This window comes from Oenanthe melanoleuca, chromosome 5 (genome assembly GCF_029582105.1).
Source record: "Oenanthe melanoleuca isolate GR-GAL-2019-014 chromosome 5, OMel1.0, whole genome shotgun sequence".
NCBI classification, from domain to species: Eukaryota; Metazoa; Chordata; class Aves; order Passeriformes; family Muscicapidae; genus Oenanthe; species Oenanthe melanoleuca.
The window spans coordinates 9,100,620-9,123,103 of record NC_079339.1 but is presented as its reverse complement, the minus strand read 5'-3'; the positions used below and the strand labels follow the sequence as shown (position 1 = coordinate 9,123,103).

At 46.8% G+C, this 22,484-nt stretch overlaps 1 protein-coding gene across 1 annotated transcript; it reads left to right on the top strand.

The window, feature by feature from the left end:
* Positions 1-875: 875 nt before the first annotated feature.
* RMDN3 (regulator of microtubule dynamics 3) lies at positions 876-21,631 on the top strand. The gene is made up of 12 exons (XM_056492443.1): positions 876-1,055; positions 2,072-2,282; positions 2,798-2,944; positions 6,439-6,697; positions 7,370-7,472; positions 8,935-8,995; positions 16,302-16,377; positions 17,165-17,242; positions 18,430-18,528; positions 19,071-19,124; positions 19,780-19,860; positions 20,410-21,631. The coding sequence occupies exons 1-12, from the start codon at positions 911-913 to the stop codon at positions 20,461-20,463; spliced, it is 1,368 nt and encodes a 455-aa protein (XP_056348418.1). The 5' UTR covers positions 876-910; the 3' UTR covers positions 20,464-21,631.
* The last annotated feature ends 853 nt before the right edge of the window (positions 21,632-22,484 follow it).

Genomic DNA, 22,484 nt, shown 5'->3' with positions numbered 1-22,484 from the left:
ACAACCCCACAAACCCCGTGCCCAGCTCCCTTGGGCATCCCAAATCCCGGTTTTTTTGGGAGGCAGACACAGAGTGCTGGGCTGTGTGGGGGCACCCGGCCTGTCCCCTCCACGAGGCACTGGGGGCAGCTGTGACACCTGCAGAGGGTGACACAGCCCAGGGCCAGCTCCCTGTTGTTATACATGAGAAACAGTCTCGATATTCAGCAAAATTTAGATTGGTTTATTTTATATAGACAGAGCAAGCAGCGCTGGGGGAAACGTGAGGGGTCACCGCCCGCTCCACGCTTCCAACAAACTTGGTTTGCAGCTCCCTTTTTAAGATGGTTTTCCATGTAGGAATCGATAATTGTTATTGTTTTGTTGTAGTAGTTCTGCAAGGTAAGCAGTGGTGGTCAAAGAAACTTCCAAACTTCGTGGAACAGCTCTTTGGACAATTGGTCATGGAACCATCTGGTCTTGGTAGGCAAAAAAACAGAAGTAGGAAACCTGTTCTTTAGCAGCTAGTTTGCGATTGATCACACAAAGGCAGGAAATCTGATTCTGAAAAAAACCTTTCAGACTATGGAAAACCCTTTTTTTTTTTTCTTTTACAAACTGGCGTGTACAATATTCGTAATAGGGGGATTTAAACAGAGTGGGCTTAATCACATATTTCCCTTTATCTAGGTCCATGTTCTTTTCTTATTTTAAGTATTTGGGTTTATACAAACTCCAAAACTTGTACGATTAACACGAATCATTTATCAACTATCACCCCGCTCCCGTCCACGTCCGGGCGCCGCCACACGCTGTGGGCGTGGCCTCGCCACCCCGAGGCGATGACGTCATACGCACAAACACCATCCCCGCTGCTCCATTGTCGCCTCTCGGTGACGTCATCGCGCCGCGCCGCGGCCCCGGAGCGGCCATGGCGCTGCCGGTGGCGGAGCCGGCCCGGGCCGCGCCCCGGCTGGGAGTGGCGCTGGGGCTCGCGGCGGGCGCCGGCCTCTGCTTCGGGGTGATCTGGGCCATCCGCCGCCGCTCCCAGGGGGCGGCGGGGCCGCCGCGCCGCGGTACGAGCGGGATCGGGCGGCGGGGAGGCCGGGTCGGGATGAGGGGGACGAGGGTGGAATATGTGCAGTGGGGCTGGAATGTGAGGGGAATGTGGCTGGAGTTGGCGTTGGAGTAGAGGGAGTGGGGCTGGAATGTGTGGAAATGGGATAGGGGGGCATGGAGCTGGAAGGGGGCTGGAACAGAGACGAATGGAATAGGAGGATTAGGAGGAAACGCGATTAGAGTAGGAAGAATGGGGTTGAAACGGGGGTCGTAATGCGGGAAATGGGGTTGGAAGGGGAAGAATGGGGGAAATGGAGCTGGAGTAGGGGAGAGTAGGGATTGAGTATGGAATGGGGGAGTGGGGCTGGGATAGGGGGGAATGGGGCCGGGTTAGGGGGAAGTGAGGTTGGAGCGTTGGGCTTTTAGAAATGCTGATTCAGAACCCTGAGCTTGCTGGGTTTCATCCACATCTGTGCAAAACTTCGGGAATGGAAAGTGAAACCGTGTTTTCCACAGTGATCATAGAATAATGGAATCCTGGAATGGTTTGGGTGGGAAGGGACCTTACAACTCATCCAGTCCTACCCCCTGCGTTGGACCAGACACCTTCCACTGTCCCAAGTTGCTCCAAGCCCCATCCAGCCTGGCCTTGGACCCTTCAAGGGATAGGGTAGCCACAGCTGCTCTGGGCAACCCTACCCTCACAGGGAAAGACTCCTTCCCAATATCCCGTCTAAATCTCCCCTTTTCTAGTTTGGAGTTATTCCCCTGTCGCTCCAGGCCCTTGTAAAGAGTCTCTTGCCATTTTTCCCTCAGGCTCCTTCGGGCACTGGAAGGGGCAGTTGGGTCACCCCAGAGCCTTCACACGATCCCAGTTCTCCCAACCTTTCCCTGCAGCAGAGCTGCTCCATCTCTCTGATCACCTGGGTGTCCCTATAAGATGAAGCCCCGTATCCCCTGCCAGCAGAACCAGGTTCCCCTCCCCTCTGGAGCCCTTTCCCGTGGCTCTAAGGGCCCCTGTGCTCTGGTGCAGCCCAGGCCGTGCCCGGGGCGCTGCTCCCGGTGGGCGCCGTGGGCGCCGGCGATGTCGCCGTGCGCAGCCCCCAGCTGAGGCAGGACGAGCATCTGGAGCTGCTGGAGCGCCTGGACTTCGTGCTGAGCAACGTGGTGGAGCTGAGGAAGGAGGTGGAGGAGCTGAGGAACAGCCTCCAGCACCTGGCAGTGGAGATCGTGGGGGAAGTCAGGTACTGCTCCTCTCTCCTTGCCTTGGGGCATGGGATTCTCAGGATCCAGGAATGCCTGGGCTGGGAGGGTCCTCAAAGCCCACCAGCCCATGGGCAGGGGCACCTTCCACTATCCCAGGTTGTTTCAACCTGTCCTGGAACACTTCCAAGGGATGGGGCAGCCACAGCTTCTCTGGAAATCCATTCCAGTGCTGCACCAGCCTCACAGGGAAAGATTAATTCTCTGCATCCAAGCTGAATTTCCCCTCTTCCAGTCTGAACCCGTTCTGTCACTCCAGTTCCTGATGCAGAGGTTGGATGAGCATCACACCTGTGGATTCTGTATGGAGTGTCCATGGAGGAAGATTTACTTTACCTGTAGAATACAACATTTGAGTTTGCATAAACAGGATAATTCACCTTGTGAATTCTTTGGGTATAAAGGGAGTTGGATGGAGTCTTCTGGAGAGGAGAAGGGGGGCAGCAGATATTCCACTACCAAATATTTATTTCTCTTCATTTTTCTTTCCCTCCAGGAACCACCTGGAAGAAACACAGCGTGTGACTCGCCGGAGGAAGCTCCCCTTCTTCAGGGAGAGAAGTGACTCCACAGGCTCCAGCTCCATTTATTTCACAGCCAGCTCAGGGAACATCAACACAGATGAGGGAGAGAGTGAAGGGGGGTAAGCAGACCACTGGGACAGATGTTTTAGGGGATTTGGTGCCACATCTGGGCAGTTTAGAACTTAAAGAAGGGAATTTTCTTTCCCTACAGCCTGTTCTAATTTGCTTTTTATACAGTAAGTGTGTTACTGCCAGACTGCAAGATCTGAAATGATCCTGACTTTTAGAGAAAAGAAAAAAAAAATATGAGGGGTTTTAAAGAAACAATTTGATTAAGGAACCTTGCAGAAGGAAGGAAAGTATGAGTCCAGCCTGGCAATGGAGTGAGAGAGTTTGGAAATCAAATTTCCAGACAATATATATTATATTAAAATGATCGAATCAGTGAATATCCTGAGGTGGAAGGGACTCAGGAGGATCATCCAAGTCCAACTCCTGCTCCTGCACATGACAGAAAAGTTCTGTGTGGTGTAAGAACATCATTAAAAATGTCAGCATAGCTTCAGGTTTATTCTTATTAGACAGGTAGCAAGTTCTCCTGTACATGTGATTGCTGATTTTCTGAGGGAATGCTGCTCTTTTGTGCCTGAATCTGACGACTTTTGTAGCTTTTGGGGTTTGGAAATATGTCCCAAAACAGGTGGTATGCATTTTCCCAGAGAAGTTGGGATGAAAAGTCATTTAAAGAGTGATTTTAGAGCAGTGGGAGCGTTTCAGGGGGAATTTGGGCAGCCATATGACCTGGGGGCTGGTGCCAGCTGGCATTTCAGCAGGGATTTGTCCTCCCAGGACAAAGGACAGGGATTTGTGACTGCCCTAAACTCGTGTTTTTCTCTAATAACTGGAGCTGGTGAGGCAGCAGGGAGCTGCTGTGATCTCACTGGGGTTGTAAAGATTCATTCAGCTCAAGTGGGTGTTGGAATGAGAGGGAAATTAAGGAGGGAGTGATTCACTGTGGTGTAATAGGTAACAAGGCTGCAGAGCAGATTTTAGAGCTATGGGGTTGGTTCTGAAGGCAGGACTTGGGTATTTGGGGAACAGCAGATGCTCTGAGTCACCAAGGGGACAATGGTTTGTGTAAAATTGCTCGAAAAGGGGGTTTTGTCCACACATCCCAGCCCTGGCTGTCCTCACATCACAGAAAATTGTGAGTTGTGACAGAGGCCAAGAATTCAGAGCTACAGAAAAGGAACCTGCTGAGGGGACAGGGGTGTATTTTACTGCAAACCTCATTAATTTATTGGGAATCCAGTGGTGGTGGATGGAGTCCTTACATTTTAATTAACATCTGTAATTAGCTGTAATGACCAGTGTGGGGATTGGTGGGTTAGCAGCTCTCACCTGATTTATGACTGGAATCTCAGGTAATGCCTCACTCTGGTCCTACACAGAGTGGTATAAATATATCAGTCAGGTCAGGACCAGCTGCCTGTAGTGTGCAGTGTTGTCTGCTAGGGATGTAAATGTGCTTGAAAAATAACATTTTCGGGGTAGGAAATGTAAATTTTGGATTGAAGCTTTGGAGTAGGCACTGGGAGGAAGAATGAGCCTTTTAGCAACAGATGGATTCCTTGCTGACTGCTGAATTCTTCCAGTGAAATTCAGAACAAAGAACCTCCATTTCAGCTTTATTTTGTAAACCATATGGACATGAGCAGCTTCTCCAATTTCAGACACAACTCCCAAAAATCTCCCAAGAGTTTTCAGGGGGGTTGTGGTGTTTAATTTCCCTATGTGGCTTTGGGTTTTGGGCTTCTTCACCTCCTATTTCCATGGGTTCTGTTTTCCTTCAGGATCACCATATTAAAGTATTCCAGAGCTTTCCATCACTGTAAACTCAGGAAAACAGGCTGATGATGCCTAAATCCCTTAATCTCCCTGAAAACTTTGGGTTTCCTTGTCTTTTTGAACTGGCAGAATCTCATAGGGACTATCTGGCAGAGAACACGGTTGTCTTTTGAGCTGAAGGACTGAAATCTTGGCAGCTGCCAGCAAAATGTTGGGGGTTAGGATGGGGAAATCAGGGAAGTCGAGGAGTTTGTGTTTAATTACTGGAAATGAGGTGATAATGTCATTAAGAAATGTAAATAAATGAGGGTTTTTAATGTGAGACAGAGCCATGCCAGTGTCACCTACTCTTGTGTTGGTGCATTAACTCACTGTCATCTCCAGCATGGCATCCTTGCTTTCCTGCCTTTGCCGTGTGAGGCTGATGCTTTATTTCTTGCCTTAAAATGTTTCAGGACATCATGGTGGGGTTTTGAATGTCTGGGTGAGAGTTGGAGGCTGTGGTGAGGAGCAGAGAGGGGAGTTCTTGAGAATTAGGGATGGTTCTCAGGAAGCTTTGATAGCCAAACGTGTCTTGTTATCTGTGTGTGGGCAAAGCCCTGCCACTGCCTCCTTCAGATAAGGGCTGTGGTCACATATCTGTGTCCCCAGATAAAGGCAGGGCCACAGGGCTGTCCCTGGGAGGGGCAATCAGACCAGGACAGAGGGAAGCACAGCTGGAAGTATCCAGTGCCCCCAGAGTGCAGGGAGCTCAGCTCCAGCAGAACTGCTGAAGTTCTCTTGGGCAGTTACTGACTTCAGTCAACAAAATCCACATTTTGAAACGGCTGGCTGATGTGTGCCTGTTCTGTAGTTAAGGGCTTGCAGGTAAAAGTGAGGGGCACAGATAGTTTTGTTTGAAAAGGAATCAGCTCTGTAAGTAGAATCCCTCCTGCTGTGTAACGCTGGTTTAAATTTCAAACTTTAAATTCCCAGCTTGGCTGCTGAGGGGGCTTAATTTTCACCATTTTCAGGAGCTTTGATCTGAGCTTTACAGGATCACTGAGGTTGGGAGAGACCTCCAAAGTCATGGAGTCCCACCAGCACCTCCGTAATCCCTCATGTCCTGGTTTGTTTGAATACTTCAGCTGCTGATCATTCCCTGTTTTTTTGCCCATGTGATGAACCCTTGCTGGATTCCTTGCTCGAGGGACATAGTCCTGGTGGTTTTCCCTCTGTTCTGCAGTTTTCCAGGTGGCAGTGGGAACAGGCTGTGAATTTAATATTCAGGGTGATGGAGGTGTGAGGGGTTGCCAGGACAGCTGTTGTGCCTGAAATTCCTTGGAACAGGCTAAAACCCTCAGGTTATATTTTGCACAGGAATTATTGAAGTTCTGATTTATCACCTCTATGTTTAACTGCATTGTCCTGGCTCTGGTTTTAGCTGTTTACTTCTCTTATCCTGAAATTAGAAGGGCTGAAAGGGAGGGGCTGACAGGGTGTTCAAGGGAGGTGGGGACAGTTAGAATCCTGGAGTGGTTTGGTGGGAAGGGACCTTAAAGTGCCACCAGTGCCCTGGGCAGGGACACCTTCCATGGACCGGATTGCTCCAAACTGACTTGGGACTTAACTTGATTGTCACCTTCATCCTTCAGCTTTCTGAGAAGAAACGAGGTTGTGTGAGACACTTGGGTTGTGCAGTTTTCCCTGGGATAAGCTAAGATACTCTTCCTCTCCTGAGGAACAGCTCCTCAAACTGCTTTGGTGATGTTGTTTTCCCCCAAAGTTACACCACGGCCAACGCCGAGTCCGATTACGACCGGGAGTCGGAGCGGGAGAGCGAGGAAGAAGTGAGCTGTGACACAGTGAGGACTGTGCGCAGGGATTCCCTGGATCTGGTCCCCGAGGATGAAAGCACTCTGGTCGTGGATTCCTTGCTGGAGGAGGGGCTGGGGCAGCTCCTGGAGCAGGCTGACCGTCTGCACAGCGGGGATGAGCAGAACAGGAGAGAAGGGTTCCAGCTACTCCTCAACAACAAGCTGGTGGTATAGGTGCCTTGTTGTATTTTCCAGCACCAGGGGAGGGTCAGCTTGGATGTCAGGAGGGATTTCTTCACTCATAGTCCAACCTGGAGCTGATACCCACCTTGTGACCCAGCCCAGAGCACTGAGTGCCTCGTCCAGTCATTCCCTGGACACCTCCAGAGATGGGGACTCCACTCCTTCTGTTGCCTGACCACCCTTTCCTAGAAGAAATTCCTCCTGGTGTCCCACCTGATCCTGCCCTGGCACAACTTGAGGCCATTTTCTCTTGTCCTGTCTCTTACTCCCTGGGAGCAAAGCCCAGTTCTCCCTGAATTGTGGAGAGGGAAAAGCTCCCCCTGAGCCTCCTTTTGTCCCTCCAGCTCCATTCCCTTCCCATGCTCCATCCCCTCTCTCACTGCCTTTCCTGACTTGAGAAGCCCAGAGCTGGGCAGAGCACTGGAGGTGTCCCTGCAGTTCCCAGCACAGGGGGACAATCCCTGCCCGGCTCCCGTGGCCACACTGAGTCTAAACTTGCCCGCTATGGTCCTGCTTCAGTTCCTTTGGAATTGGGGCATTTTAAAGCTTTGAAAAACCCCTGCATGACTTCAGCTGGGAGTGCCCTGCTCAGCCTTTGCTGCTGGCTGCCTCTGGGGCCCTGAGGTGGGACGTGTGGGGTGTTTGTGTTGCCTGCAGTACGCGGGGCAGCGGGAGTTCCTGTGGCGCCTGGCGCGGGCGCACTGCGACATGTGGGAGCTGACGGAGGACGAGGACGAGAGGAGATCCTACGCCGCCGGGGGTAAGGAGTTCCCTGCTGGCCCCCAGGAGGGCTGGCACTCAGCTCTACAACCCCTCCTCTCTTAGTTTTTAGCTTCATTTCTCCTCTTCAGTCACAGTCGGGATTGAAGGCACCAGAGACGAAGTTTGGTGTTCAGACTTGCTTGTTTATTCTTATCTATAATACAGATTAATTCTTATCTACAGCACTTCTAGCTGACAAGCTGAAAGCGAGAAAATGGAGCGCTATCTCACTCATTACAAGGTCTTTGAAGGTCTAATTAAAAACTAACAGCTACATTATTTTTACTTTTGACTCAATGACCAAACATCCATGACATGCAGTGCAGCATTTTCTATCCAATTAAAAAATACTGCCCATACCCAAGAAGAAAACCAAGAAGGAAGAAAAACCAACACCCCAAAACCTCCATTGTGTCTCATACCTATTACTATATTCTAAAACCCCAAATCCAAACCCTTCACCGTGTGATATTGCACACTTCTATTCAAAATACACACCAGTAACTCCAACTCCATCACTCAAATTTGGGGTTTCTCCAAGGCCTCAAGTCAAAAGCAGTTCTCTTTTGGGGGTCATTGCCTGACAACACAGGAAGTTCAAAACTCCCAGGCTTCAGGGTTTCATCACTCCACCTGCCAGCAGGGCCATGGATTTATTGGCTTTTCCTAGAATCTGGTTTTTAGGGGAGTGGGAAGCAGCACTTGAAATAAATTTTTTGTGTTTAAAAATTGAGCTTTCTCAGAGTCTAAATAGACTGAGACCTAATTAGAGCTGGGAAAGTTGTTTCTCAAACCTGTCATTCATTTCTCTGTAATAATAAAATAAAATAAATATAAAATAAAAAAACTTTGGCTGTAGCACACTGGATTTTCTTTGTTGCTGTCATGTGCAGATATAAAAACAATACCTATTTTTAAATTTGCTTAAGGGTACACTTTAATTTCCCTCATTCTTCTTTACCACCTCAAAGATGTTTACAAGCTTTTAGGTGGGTCAGAGTAGAACAAAAATCATGTTTAGTGCAGTTAAGATGTGCAACAAAAGATACTAATCTAAATAATTTCTGGTTTGGTTATTATGCACTTAATTAAATAGAGTTAGTTAATATTGTAGCTAAAATAATTACTCTTTATAATAAATAACATGATATATTAATATAATTAATAACATGATATATATAATTATATATAATTACTCCACTGGGAATCAGTGGAGCCATTTAAACATGGAATTCTAAGTTTTATATTGTCCTTTTAGCCATCAAATAGGTGCTTCGTTTTCAGCTCTTTGAACCTGCCAGAGGATAAAATCATGTATGGGATGTTTTCAAGCCAAATGTATTATCACATCAACAAATATGAGACTTTTATGTCATTCTGTTACTCTGACAGCTTTAGAGAAAGAAACTGGGAGAGAAGGCAACAGAATTTCTTACCTCTGACTACTTTTTATGTTCCAGGGAAGGAAGAGCTGGAGCTTGCCTTGCAGAAATGGGATCAAAGTGCTGAGTGCCACCAATGGTAAGTGACTTTTTACTTCTTGCTTTTAAGAAGTGTAGGGGAAGGACCTGGAGGTTTTTGTGAGCTGAGGCTGTGGTTAAAAAAGTAATAAATACAAACCCCCCACAAACTTACTTGCTGTTATTTGCTCTGGTGGTGTTTTTCCATAAAAAGCCATTTTTAACAGCTTTGTTTACTGGGTGTAAGGAATAACTTGACAGGCAGTAGGTTAGGTTGTGATGGTAGGAATAAATTTGGGGTATTTCACATCAAGTTGATTATAAATTTCTCTCTGAAGAGTTCTGGAGGAAAAACTCCCAAGTAGAGCTGCTTTTGAGGCAGGAGGGGATGTGTTTGACTCCATCAGCCAAGGCTGGGAGTGTGGGCTTGGTGCTGTGCCAAATTCCCTATTTTCCACTTAGTTCTGGAGGAAGGAGATCCATCACTTTGACCAGACAGGCTTTTAGAGTCTCCTGGAAGTGTTTTCTGGCACTGCTGGCTCTGCTCTCATCACCCTGCAAGGCCCTTGGCTTGGAAATGAAGGGACACAGCAGCATGTGGCTCTCTTTTATTTGAACAAAGATATTTTACATATTTGTTCCATGCTAAAAGAAGAGATGATCTGCAGTTCAGCCAACCAACATTTCTGCACAGGGTTTCAGGAAAGGGGGAAGGACCTTGCTCCCTTCAGCAGCCAGGGTGAGCACGCTGTTCTTCCAGCTCGTGTGTGGAATTTTAAAATGTCCTTTATAAAAATTACTCCAAAAGAGAGTGTGTGGAGTGGCACAGATATTTGTGGAGATAAGGGAATGTGCTTTTCTATTATTCTGGTGAATTCTGTGAATGGTGTTTGTCAGCAGTTGCTCTGAAGGGCTGACAACACTTAGAAAAAAAGGGATTTTTTTTTTCTTCAATGAAAATTATTGGGAAAAGAGGTTACTGAGTGTCTTTATCAAACAAGATCCGTGCTCTTTCAAGGAGTAAATTTGTTTTTGAGCTGAAAAAATGCCTTTATCATCTTAAACTGTATTTCATCTGTTGATAATGAATTACTGCTCTCAATTAAAGCTGTGATAGGAAGGGGGAATTTGTGAGCAGAAAAATCTCCAGCAGATCATGGTGCTGGGCTCTGTCTGCTGGCTTAACATCTTTGAATGAATGGGGTTTAGTTGCCAGGGTGCATCTTAAAATTTGTATTTTACAAAGCCAGGTTCTACTCTAGTGTCTAAATTACTGACAGTTTTGCCTTAGATTTCCAAGTTTGGGACAATTCTTGGCCCCTCACACCCCTTTCTCAAACAGGAATAAGGCTCTTTCCTGCACAGCTACATCTTGCTTCCAGTTCTCCAGAGCAGCTGAGAAAGGAAACAGAAGAGCAGCATGTGGGAGGCGTGGGATTTCTTGGGAATGAATATGTAACTCCCTTTATCAGCTCACAAATTACTATTTTCCACCATGAATAGAACAGGAAATTATTCCCTTCCCAGCTCTGAAGTGGTCACAAGCTGACTTAATTGCAGTCTTTCTTTATGCTAATTGAATTTACACCCAGGAAAAAAAAACAGCAGAGGTTTTACAGCTGTTTTGGGGTGAATTTGATGCCCCAGCTCTTGGGACAAGCAATCAGAGAATGTTGTTGACATTTATTTAAATTGCAGTTTTATTCTGTCATATTTCTCTCTAGTGACTAATTCCCTTGCTGAAGACCCTAATCCTTTGTTATCTTCTGTCACAGGGGAATAATTTATTATGTCTCACCACCCATTTTGTCTTTCCAATTTTCTTTTCCCTCTTCCTTACAGTTTTTCAGACAAAAGTGGAGGAATTTAGTGCAGGACACAAGCTATGGGAGTGGCATGGCTTTGTGCTGGTGTGGTGGTTCTTTCTTCTACACACAGCAATCAACATCATCTTTATCTTTCCCACTGCATCCAAAATGACCAGTTTAATCAAAATTCCCAGTTATTTTGCTGCCTTTCCACCCAGGCTGTGTGAAGCCTGATGGTCCTGGCCTTTTTTTCTCTCTGTGTATGTGCATCATTTCACATTGATTTTCTGTTTTATCAGTTGCCTCTTAAAAGTTTAAAGTGGATTCCTTCAGATGAAATTGTGCTGGTTTTTGGTGCTTATTCATTGTCTTTTGTGCTCATTATTTCCTCCTGCTGCCCACATCATTCCCAGTGAGGAAGACAAGAGGTACTTTGCCTACAGTTATCATTGCAAGGAAAGCTTTCTCCCTTCAGTGCCTCCTTGTTGTTCAGTCATCACTGACATTTTAAAGGAACAAAGGAAGAAAATAGCTGGGGAAGGGAAGGATTTCTGCTGGGGAATCAGTGCTGGCTGCAGCTCCTTTTGGGGTTGGATGGCTGGAAGGATTTGGCAGCAGGAGGAAAAGTGGTTTCTCAGGAGTGACAGGGAGAGCAGTAAGTGTGTGGGACTGTGTCTGGCCTGGCTTTGGGATCTGCCCAAGCACAAAGGAGAGGCTTTCATGGCTCTGTTCTGACAGTGGAGTGGGGACAAAGCTCTGCTTGTAGTCATTGCTGTTGGAAGGCAGCCGGTCCCAAGGGAGCCATCTCCGGGCAGGGTGGAGCTGGAATTTGGTCATGGCTGCAGGGACAAGCCAGCCTTGTGCAGAGGGACTGATCTCTGCCCCTGCTGTCCTTGGGAAATTCCCTTGGGAAAGGTGGGAGTTGTGCTGGGCATTAAATGCATTTAGTGCCTTAAGAGTAGATCTGTGTATGGAAAGTGAGGGATTTACAGGGAACGATCTTAGAGCCTCTGTGCTCCTGACTTACAATTACCTGGTTCTTACCTTGGGTTTAGACACCAGAGTCATTCTCTGCTTTGATTATCAAAGATCTCTGAGCAGGTAGAATTTTTTTGTCCATTTAAACTGATTTATCCTTGAGCTGATTTCAGCTCTTGAGTAGGACAGAGCAAGTTCCCAAGTCTCTTCTTGCTTTTAGGAGTGGAGGGATGGATGGGCATCAGTGGTTGCACAGACCTTTCAGAAAGGAATTGAGAAACAGCTGTGGCCTTTTAGAGTTCCCATCCCATTCCCTGTGGTTGTTTGCAGCACAACTGCAAGCACAGGCAGCAGTTTTAGGGATTAGGAAAGGAGACTAAACTGTGGATTTGCCTTGGCTTCTATTCTTCTTGCTAAAAGTAATGCTGGAAGTGCAACCAGAGGGATTTCAGAGAAATCTGAGGATGATGGTGCAGGTGCTATGTCAGGAGCTGTAGTTTCAGTTGGACATTCTGCCCTGGAAATGAAGCACTGCCTGCTGAAAGCCATCGTTGTGGAAGGAATAATAAACTCCAACCCCCTTGGAGTTATCCTGTGTGTTATGGAGAAGTGGGATTGGGTTGGATGAGTCTCTAAACGTGCCCTTTTTTCTGGAGAGTCTGACAGTTTGGTGGAACATCTTGATCACCAGCCCTTTTCAGTTCTGTGGGTACATCTGGCTGTCCGTGGGCAGATCCTGGATTTTTGAAAAGTCACAGCATTCCGGATATGCCTGGGAGATGACTTTAATTCAACACTTGGCAGTGCTTCAGGATTTAACTCTTGGTGCATCACTGCCCAGATCTGGCCAATTCTGGATTTATGAGGTGAGCATTTTCTGTTCTGCTGGCAGATTAAAGAGGGAATTTGCTTTCAGTGTGATATGGAGCAGGAGCAACTCCAGGGAATAGGTTTTAGGAGATAGTTCAGAATGTAGTGGAGGGAAAATAACTTGTAATTAGAACGGTCTGAATGCATCCCCCTGGAAGGTGAATTCAGAAATGTGAACATCCAGGATATAGGAGCTGTCACATATGGATGTTTGTGGGCTGTAAGGAAGGGGGAATATCAGCCTTCTCAACTTTTCTTTCCATCTTGTCTCCCCTTGGAAGAGCCTAAGCTTTTTTTTTCCCAGCCTCTTCAGGATCAACTTGTCATTAATTTCAGGTTGAGTCACTGGGAATTCTGCTGTCATTCCCAAGGTACTAATTCCCAAATCTTATTTTAATTTTTGGTTGTTACAGTCTAAATACCTGTCAGCTAATTCCCTGTTCCCTTACTCAAGTGCAGGGACTCACATACATCTACCCACTGCACAGGAAGGTAAAAAACTGGGAATGCTCATAAAATATGGGAAAACTGTCTCTGAGGTGGTTGAAAGAGCTAAGAGCTGTGTTTGGGCCAGCAGAGCACCCTGACTGTGGAGGGGAGGTGCTGGAGGCTCTGTATTCCATGGCAGAGTCCTGCTTCCAGGGAAGTCAGAGTACAGAACCCAAAAAGTCCTTCGCAGTCCTGAGCCTGGGGACTTAAGCTGGAAGGTCAGGCTCTCTAAGCTGGGACTTCTACAGAGTTTATTTTCTAAAAAATGGGGGAAATCCTGAGCTGAGATTCCTGTGGGAACTGGTCAGCAGCTTAATGAGGAGTCTGGCTGCTAATTAATCAAGGGATATTGTAAGGAAAGCTCTGGATGGATCTGAGCAGTAATGCATAGGGCACCCACTGGTTACAGGGGATGAAAATCCCCATAATCATTATTTTTAATCTTTCCTTGTCCTGCTTCTCAGCCCTGCTGCACCTCCACAGTGCCTCTGGTGATGCTCATCCCATCGAATGAGCTGGAATAAATGAGTCCATCCTGCCAAGCTGAGCAAGCAGGGGAGAGAACAGCACAAAGCAGAGCCTAAAATCCCACAAGTGCAGAGTTGTGGGTGTGAAAATCCCCAACAGTCCAGTGGCCCTGAACCTGGGATCAGCAAAGCTGTCTTGGGAAGTATCATCTTTCCTAGGAATACAGTGAAAAACCAGATCAGGCATCTCTTCCCATATATATTTTTTAGTTTATTTCATGGCACCAAAATAGGACTGAAATTTAATTTACTGCTGCTTTTATGGCTTTTTCATCAACATTTCACCAGGCTGTTTAAAAAACCCTGGAATTTATATTTGATGTGAGACAACTGCGTGATTTATTGTCTAGGAATATTTTATCTCATGATCTTAGAAAATAAGTTTTTTTATTGGCTTGTATTTCTCAATCCCTGTCATGTTGTGGTTAGGGATGTTTTGTCCAGGCTGGTGTTTGTTGGGAAACAAACTGGAGAAGATCCTAAAAACACTTACTCCATCACCTGCACACAACAGAGTGGGGCAGTGGAGCCCAAGCAGCAGGAAAAGATTTTTTTTTTCCAGCTGGCAGGAAAACATTTTTGTCCCTTAACACACTGATCTGATAATCCTTGTCTTTACCATGAAAAATAAGAATTTTAGAGCTTATCGGGAACTTTTCCACAAGAAAGTTAACAAATTAAAGGAAGAGGCAAAATGCTAAATTGTTTAGGAAATGCAACTTTGTGCTGTAACTCACACCCTGGAAGTGGAGCGCTGAAGTGTCAGGGGATTTGTGGGATTTTGTGACTCTGAGGAAAGTGTAATTGGAGATTTAAAAGTCTCCTGACAGATTCCTGCACATCTGCTGTGGTTAATCATCCCAAAGGATGCTTTGGGATATCAGTGTCGGTATCTGTGGCAGCCCTGGGGTGTGGGTGTAGAAAAGGGGATTTTTATTTGCATCTTTCTGCTTTTCAACTTTATTTTTTTGCAAGAATGAGTCTTGCTACTTATTTCTGTCTGTTCCCTCTGACATTTTTAAGGCAAACTCAGAGAAGAGATGGAAATGTCCTGCACTCCCAGAGCTCTTGCCCTGAGCAGGATGGAGAGGCCAAACTTCCATCTACATGTTCTGTCCCACTTGAGAGCTCTCTGAGCTGTTGTTTCTTGGGAAGTGATGCAGGGAGGCAGGTTTTGAACCACTGTGCTGCAGGGAGGTGAGATGGGAGAGGGCAGATCCACAGGGAATTAATCTTGGATGTCACGGTTCATGCAATAACTGCTTTTGCTGGACTGAGGCTCACAACTCACAGTCTCTTACTGGACAAAACTAAATGACTTTGCACTTTTAACACTGAACATGTGTCATTCTGTTTCCCAGCTGCAGGATGTAGGTAGGTTTTCCAAGTGTTTCCCTGGAAGTAGAAGCCTGTGTGCTGTAGCTGGGCTGCTGTGTAAGGAGGTCGCTGTGCCCTGTAGTTCATTAGAGCTGCTCCTGGTCTGCCTCTTGCTGTAGTAACTTCACTCTGCACTGCTCTGTGTCCTGGCACAGTTTTCCCTGCTCAGAGAAGCAATTCCAGGTGTGGAAGTGTGCTGCTCCTGGTTTTTAGCCATCAGTGCAGAGTGTTTGTGTCACACCCAGCCCCTCCAGCTGCCCCATCCTTCCAGCTTGCTCCTTCCCAGGTGCTGCATTTTTGCTGCTTGTGTCTCTTCCCTGGGAGGGATGTGCTGTACTCCTTGTTTTCCTCACTAAGGTGTGAATCTTTAATTCACTTCACAGAATCCTGGGATGGTTTGTGTAAACACCTTGAGAAAACAATTTGGAAAACTTCTAAGAACTACAAATAAAAAATTAAAAAAAACTCCTTGCAACTCTTCATGTAACATCTCACACGGGACACCACTTGTAAACATGGTATTTGTATTATTTAATTAGTGGCTTGTTTTCATTTTCTTTTGTCTTCACTTAGAGTCAGGATTAAGAACACAATAGAGACAAATTTTCTCGTGTTTGGGTTTGGTTGTTTATTAAATCTTATCTAAATTACAGAGAATTCTGCCACACTTCTAGCTACCAGCTAAAAGTGAGCAAAATTGAGGTGAATCTAGCTAGTTACAAGGTCTTTTAAAGCTAAACAGTCCAATAGGGAATTTACACCTGTATTATTTATACTTCTCATCCAATAACTAAACTCTTGTGAGCCACAGTACAGTGCTAACTATCCAACCAGAAACTACTACCTAAATAGTCATTTAAAAAAAACCAAAAAGAAACAGCACCCAAAATCCTCCATCTTGTTCCATACCTATTACCATATTCTAAAACCTTCAAATTCAAAACCCTTTACCATGTAAAATCACACACTTCTGTTTTAACTACACACTCATAACTCTAACTCCATCACTTAAATGTGGAAGCCTTCTCCAAGGCCTCAAGTCAAAAACAGTACTCTCCTGAGGCTCAGTGTCAAAAAACTCAAAAATTCCAGGTTTCTAAGTTCCAACAGGTTTGGGTTGGAAGGAACCTTAAAGCTCATCCCGTTCCACCCCTGCCATGGACAGGGACACCTTTCACTATCCCAGGCTGCTCCAAGCTCTCTCCAGCCTGGCTTTGAGCACTCATAGATCTTCCTTCTGCAGCCATGGACAGCAGGTAAATGTGGATTAAATGTGGATTCAATCCCAGCTGGCTCATGCAGGTGTCTCCCCATGCAGGTTTGCCATCCTTTGTGGGCAGGTGTCAGAAAAGGAGAGCATTTCCAAGCGCATCCAGGCTGGGTATGTTTTCAAGGTGAGTGGCCAGGAGGTGCTGGGCTTTCTGTGAGTATCAAACAGCACTCATTTCTGCAACAGGAAATTGGGAAAATTGCCTCCAGTTCTTCTTAGGGAAGCAGTAGATCTCAGAGATACCACAAGTGGATGGTTTGGGGTGAGGAGGCTGATTCCAGCTGTGCCTTTTGAGAGTGACTGGGCTGACTCTGCAGTTTTACACACTGTAATTGCAGAAAAATAAAAGACATCTTGCAAATTAATTTAGGTAAAGGATGAGACTTAGAGCTTGAAACATGGGATTATTATGTGGTGACAAGATACAGCACCAGCTTGTCTGCAGCAAATGCCTGTGAACAACCCACACCCTCCCAGGAAGCAGTTACTGCTCAAAGAGGATCTCATTTGCCTCAGATTCCCTTTTTTAAAATTCCTGTTATTATTACTATTGCCTTGTGGGTGTTCTAGGGGAAAAGGATGTACATGGAGCAGGCCAAGGTAATTGTTTCCCCATCAGCCTTTGGAATGATCAGTGAGATTATGGCAAAGCTCTGGAGCAGGAATAAAATGCAGGGCAGCTTCTTTATGTGTGTTTGTGCAGTAATTCCTGTCCCTGAGGCTGGAGAAATGCTGCTTTTCCTTGCTCTCTGAATCCACCCTGAGGAAATTCAGGATCTGTAGCTGTCATTTTACTGATTGTGACACTTAAATTGTGGATTTCTTCCTCTCCTCTTTCTCCACCTGCTCTCGTGGGTATTTTGTTTGCTTCTGACAAAGATGTGACCCGTGCTGGTGATGCTTTCCCACAGGAACACATTGATAAAGCCATTGCCCTGAAGCCACAGGACCCACAGCTCTACTATCTCCTGGGCAGGTGGTGCTACCAGGTAACAGGGTTTAATATCACCTCCTTCAGGCCTCTGAAGGGTTCAGAGCTCCACCCTTGGGTTTTTAGTCACTGCTGGTGGCATGGGAGGTGAAATGGGTTAGGAGAAGCCCAAGCTGCAAACTCCTTTCCTCTTCCCAGTGCTTTACTCGGTAAAAACGACATTCCTTCCATCCTGTGAGCACACAGGGATGGCCAAGGCCATCTGAGGAGCTTCTGCTCACACTGTTGGTGTGTGATGTGTTGCAGGTGTCCCTCTGCCCCTGCCACACACAGAATTTGTGGCACTGGAAGCACGTGCTGGCTGCTTTATGCTTCCTGACAGGGAAAAAGCTTGAAGCCAGATACCATCAATCAGATTTAGAGCTAAGAAAGGGAATAAAAGTCTGCAGTGACTGTTGCTGTTCCATTTGTGCCGTTGGAAAGCACTTTGTTGGGAATGGAGCCACGGTGCAGAGATTGTAACTGGGATAATTGGCAGTGGGAATCACAGAGCAGTCCTGAGCTGAACTGATGGGAGCTGCTGGCTCTTTTCCTGTGTGGATAAAGAGCTTTCCTTCATGCTCAGCCTGGAGCTGCTGAAGCCATGGAATAAAATCATGGATGGAGAAGTATGGTAGTGCTTCATCTAGTCTGCATTGTTAGAATTACACAGGATTAAACAAGGTAGTGTCAGAGGGAGGTGCTGGAGTCCCCATCCCTGGAGGTGTTCAGGGAATGACTTGAGGTGGCACTCACTGCTCTGGGCTGGGTGACAAGGTGGGGATTGTCCCAGGTTGGCCTCCATGGGCTGGGAGGGTTCTTCCAACCTAAATGATCCCATGTTTATCTACTGGGAAGGTTTCAGCCTGCCTCTCCCAAGGAATCTCAGGGTGGGAGGGAGCAGGTTCTTGTGGAGAGTTTAGGCTGGGAGAAGGGAGGGCACAGGTGGTGTGGCTGCAGCATGGCAGGTTGGGATTTGGGGCCATCCAATTGCCAGATATATGGAACTGCAAAAGCTGACTTGGGACAAGGGAAAGCAAATCAGGTTGAATTCTGTGGCCAGACTTGGATACTCCATTGGAATATTCCAACACTGCCGAGGGGTTTGGCTTCCTCCTGGGTGCAGGAGCAGCTCCCAGGGACTGGGCAGGCCTTGTTGCTGTGCTGGTGTGGGATGGATGGCCAGGTTGCCCTTTTGCCCTGCAGGTTGCCCACCTGGGCTGGCTGGAGAAGAGGACGGTGTCGGCGCTGTTCGAGACCCCCCCGACGGCCACGGTGCAGGACGCACTGCAGAACTTCCTGCAGGTAGGGAATGTGGGAATCCCTCAGGAAAGGGCCTCACGGACCTGCACGGCCCACAGGGGTGGCAGTGGGTGCTGGGATCCCTCCCTGCTGCTTCCCCATGGCACCTGGCTGGAAGGAAAGCTGGTGAGAGGGAAAGCTGAGACACGTCTATTCCAGAATAGCCATTCAAAAGAATGGGATGTCAGAATGATGATGTCAGAATTACAGCCCAAAGGTTTGGGGGGTTTGATTTTCCTTTCTGAGGCTGCACAGTGATTCCTTCCTCAGTACTGGATACGTCTGGGCTGTGCTTCCAGGGTCTGGGATCTGGGAGCTTCTCCCTCAGAATGTTTTACTTAAAGCCTGGCTGACTTTTCCATTTCAAACTTTTCCAGACAACTGCTTGAAGGTCATATTGCTTTATGTATTTATTAGGATTCTCCTTCCTGACATCTGTTTTTTTCCCTTTAAAAGCTGCAGTGAGCCTGATGTAAGAATTAACTGTGTCCTTGCATATCCTAATGTCTGCTCTTCCCTGTCACACCCTCCCTCTGTTCCTGTAGGCTGAGGAGCTGAGCCCAGGGTTTTCCAAAGCAGGAAGAGTTTACATTGCCAAGGTAACCACTCACTTCTTGTTTGTTCAGATGGTAACAAATACTTGTATTAAAAATCACCTTTGGCTATAAAGTATTTCTCTTTTCCTGTCAATCAGAGGAGTCTTGAGCCCTCTTGCTGAGGGATTTTTAGCACCCACGTCCTTTTCCTAGGTGTTTTTCATGGTCTCCAAATACCTCCAAGACTCTCCGGGCACCCAAAATCTTCTTGTTCCCTGCAGGATCACTGTGCCTCAGCTCCTGGTCTCATGGAGAATATTTCCTACCTATTTTGGGACCTGAGGCTCCTGTAGATAATATTTATTACATTTTCAACAGGCTGGGGAATGATGTGCTCCCAGGAGAGAGGTTTTGTGGAGAAAATGGTGTGAGGAAGAGGGGAAAGAGCAACTGAAAATCAAAGTAGAGCTTTGAAAAGGGTGAAAACCACAGAGACACTTAGAATGTCCAAGCAAAACCCAGTCTCCTTCCCCAGAAAGAAGGGGAGTCAAATATATTCCAAGGTCTGGTGGTGCTTCTGAGGCTGTGTGCCTGAGAGATACTGCAGTGCAGAGGGTTTAAGAGGCAGAAACAGCTAATTTTAGCAGTTGCCCAGTTCCATTTGCTGCCTGTTTTTTCCCCATTTAACCTTTCTCCCATTGCCATTTTCCTTTCCCAGTGTTACAGGGACCTCGGGAATGTCTCAGCGGCCGTGCTGTGGATGGACCTCGCCTCGGAGCTGCCAGGGAACACCAAAGAGGTGACACTCAGCAGGGAGCCAGAATGGATTCTGACCCACAGGGGAGACAGGGAGCAAATCCAGAGGAGGGACAACAGTTGGTTGGAGGGCTGGAGCACTGAGAGCACTGGGATTGTTCAGCCTGGAATTAAGAAGCTCATGGTCCCCTAATTGTGGCCTTCCAGTGACAGGAAAGATGGAGAGAGACAATTTGCAAGGGTCTGGAATTGCAAACTGAAAGAGATTATGCTTGGATCAGGTATTAGGAAGAAATTCTTCCCTGTGAGGGTGCTCAGGCCCTGGCACAGGTTGCCCAGAGCAGCTGTGTCTGCCCCATCCCTGGAAGTGTCCAAGGCCAGGTTGGATGGGGCTTGGAGCAACCTGGGATAGTGAAAAGTGTCTGTGCCCATGGACTGGATGGACTTCAGAGTCCTTTTCAACCCAAACCATTCTAGGACTCCACAATATGCATAAAGGCTGGTTTGAGGTGGGAGAAAAAGAAGGGAAATTGTGTTTTTAATTTGTTTTAATTGAGCTGTACATTTATCTATTTCTCTCTTGCATTTCCAGGATGTAGAAAGCGAGAAGGAGCTTGAGGAGATGCGCTCGCTCTGGGAGGACTAATTTTGGAAACACTCATCCCACTCCAGAGACAGTAACATTCCAAATGGATTTCATGATCCTGACAATTCCAAGCACACTTCATGGACAAGCAACAAGAGCTCACAGGAAAACACCCAGCAGCACATCCAGGAAAACATCTTGGGATAAAATCGTGATTTATTTTCCTTTGTGCAGCACTGCATGTGTTTGATTTTAGGATCCCTAAAAATGTTACATTCCTGAAAAAAGGGGGGAATTTGGGGATTTATAGGTGGAGTTTGTGATATAAAAATATTTGTGGTTTTATATATATATATGGCAGATATTTGGGAGATATGTGGTATAAATATGTATTATATATTTTTATATATGTGTGTATAAATATATATATATTTATTTATATATAATATATATATATGCACATATATATTTTGTATCACAGACTCTGCCTCTCAGAAAGCTCCCAGTTAGTTCCTTGAATGGAAAACTTGAGCCAAATTTTTTTCCAGTTTATTTGTACTCTCTTTTCTGTAGTAATTAATGGAATCAGTTATTACAACTGATAAATGCCTTTTGGGGAGGTCAGTTTCCAAGTGGGACCAAGGAACTTTTCTGCACAATCCAGACTGGATTTTAAGAGGCTCATTAGTCAAAGAAGTGAGGTATAGGATTTTAAACTTCAGGATTTTCTCCCAGTGATGTTTCTGCCTCCTTCACACGAGGCTGAAAACTTCTGTCCCTCCAAACTGTGCTGCTGTGGTTTAGATAGAATTACTGAGTTTGAGAAGTAGTTCCTGGTCAGAGAACAGGTTACAGGAGCAGGAATATCCTGTGGCAAAGATGATGCTTCACTGTGATGATCTTCTGCCACTGACCAGATTCATTCTCTGAATTAATTATCTCCTGGACTAATGAGGCAAAGCCGAGGAGGTGAAGCCACTGACTGACATTCCTCTTGCAGCTCCTGGGGACCAAACAGGAACAGGGAATTGTGCTGGATTCTGACACAGCTGGGGAAGGAAAACATGTTGTGGAATTTCCCACATATTTATCAAGGTTTTGTTGATAACCCTTAAAATTCCAATGGCAGCTACTGAACACTAATTCCTGAATGAATGTCTGTTTCATGCTGGGGTGGTTGTGAGGGGTAAAGTGAGGAGCGTGTGAGTAAAACATTCCTTATACCACCTGTTCTTTCCCTTGCACTGTGCTGGGTTTGTTACTTCCTGAAAATAACACTGAAGGGGGGAAAGTGCAGCAGACTCCAGCATCAAAACTTCCTGGATTGCAGTTCTGGATGCTGCAGGGCTGGGTGACAGCCTCGGCACAGACCTGGGGGAGGTTTGGGAGCAGTGGGAGGAGCTGGATGGAGCGATGGGGCTGTGCTCGTGCCTGGCTCCTTGTCAGGAATGTGGTGGCAGCCCCAGGAGCAGTTGCAGGTGAGAACTAGGGCAGTGTCTGGGGCTGATCCAGGCCAGGTCAGTGTTTCCCTGTGGGGGGTTGGCCCCACACGCTGAGTTTAAGTGGGATCAGGGTGACAGATGCTGCATTTTGTCCCCCCTGGAGATTTCCTGCTGGGATGTGGCAGTGCAGGGAGCAGAATTAAACCTGCACCTCCCATGGGCATTGCTGGCTTTGTCTCTCTGTTGTGCCATCAGCCTGTGGGAATTTGCTGCTGTCACTGCCACTGCCACCCCAGCTGGGGCTGTGTCCTCCTGGCAGCCCTTCCCAGCCCCACAGGAGCTCCAGTGGTGCCTCTGTGCCCTGCTGGGAGTGTTTGCTGGGAATGTGCCTCATCCCTGGGAGTCTCTTTTTGTTCCAGACAGAGCTTTTGGGCTTGTCAGCTTCAGAGTTTGGTTGGAAAAGGCTCTGAAAAGAATAATGACAGTGGAGCTTGTCAAAGTGGTGCTTTCAGACCCCACCTGACAGTCTGTGCTTCAGGTTGGAGGTTGTTGTGTATTTGCACTGCAGGGAATCAATGTCCCCTTCCCAATTCAGCCCAGCAGATCCCAAAGGCTCTTACAGGAGTGTTTATCCTTTGC

What these genes read in the sequence shown, in the direction of transcription:
- RMDN3 (XM_056492443.1), top strand. Translation starts at nt 911, where the DNA reads ATGGCGCTGCCGGTGGCGGAGCCGGCCCGGGCCGCGCCCCGGCTGGGA. An exon ending in AGGCTGGGTATGTTTTCAAG is followed by an intron (nt 16,378 to 17,164) that starts GTGAGTGGCCAG and finishes GCTTTCCCACAG; the next exon opens with GAACACATTGATAAAGCCAT. An exon ending in CACTGCAGAACTTCCTGCAG is followed by an intron (nt 18,529 to 19,070) that starts GTAGGGAATGTG and finishes CTGTTCCTGTAG; the next exon opens with GCTGAGGAGCTGAGCCCAGG.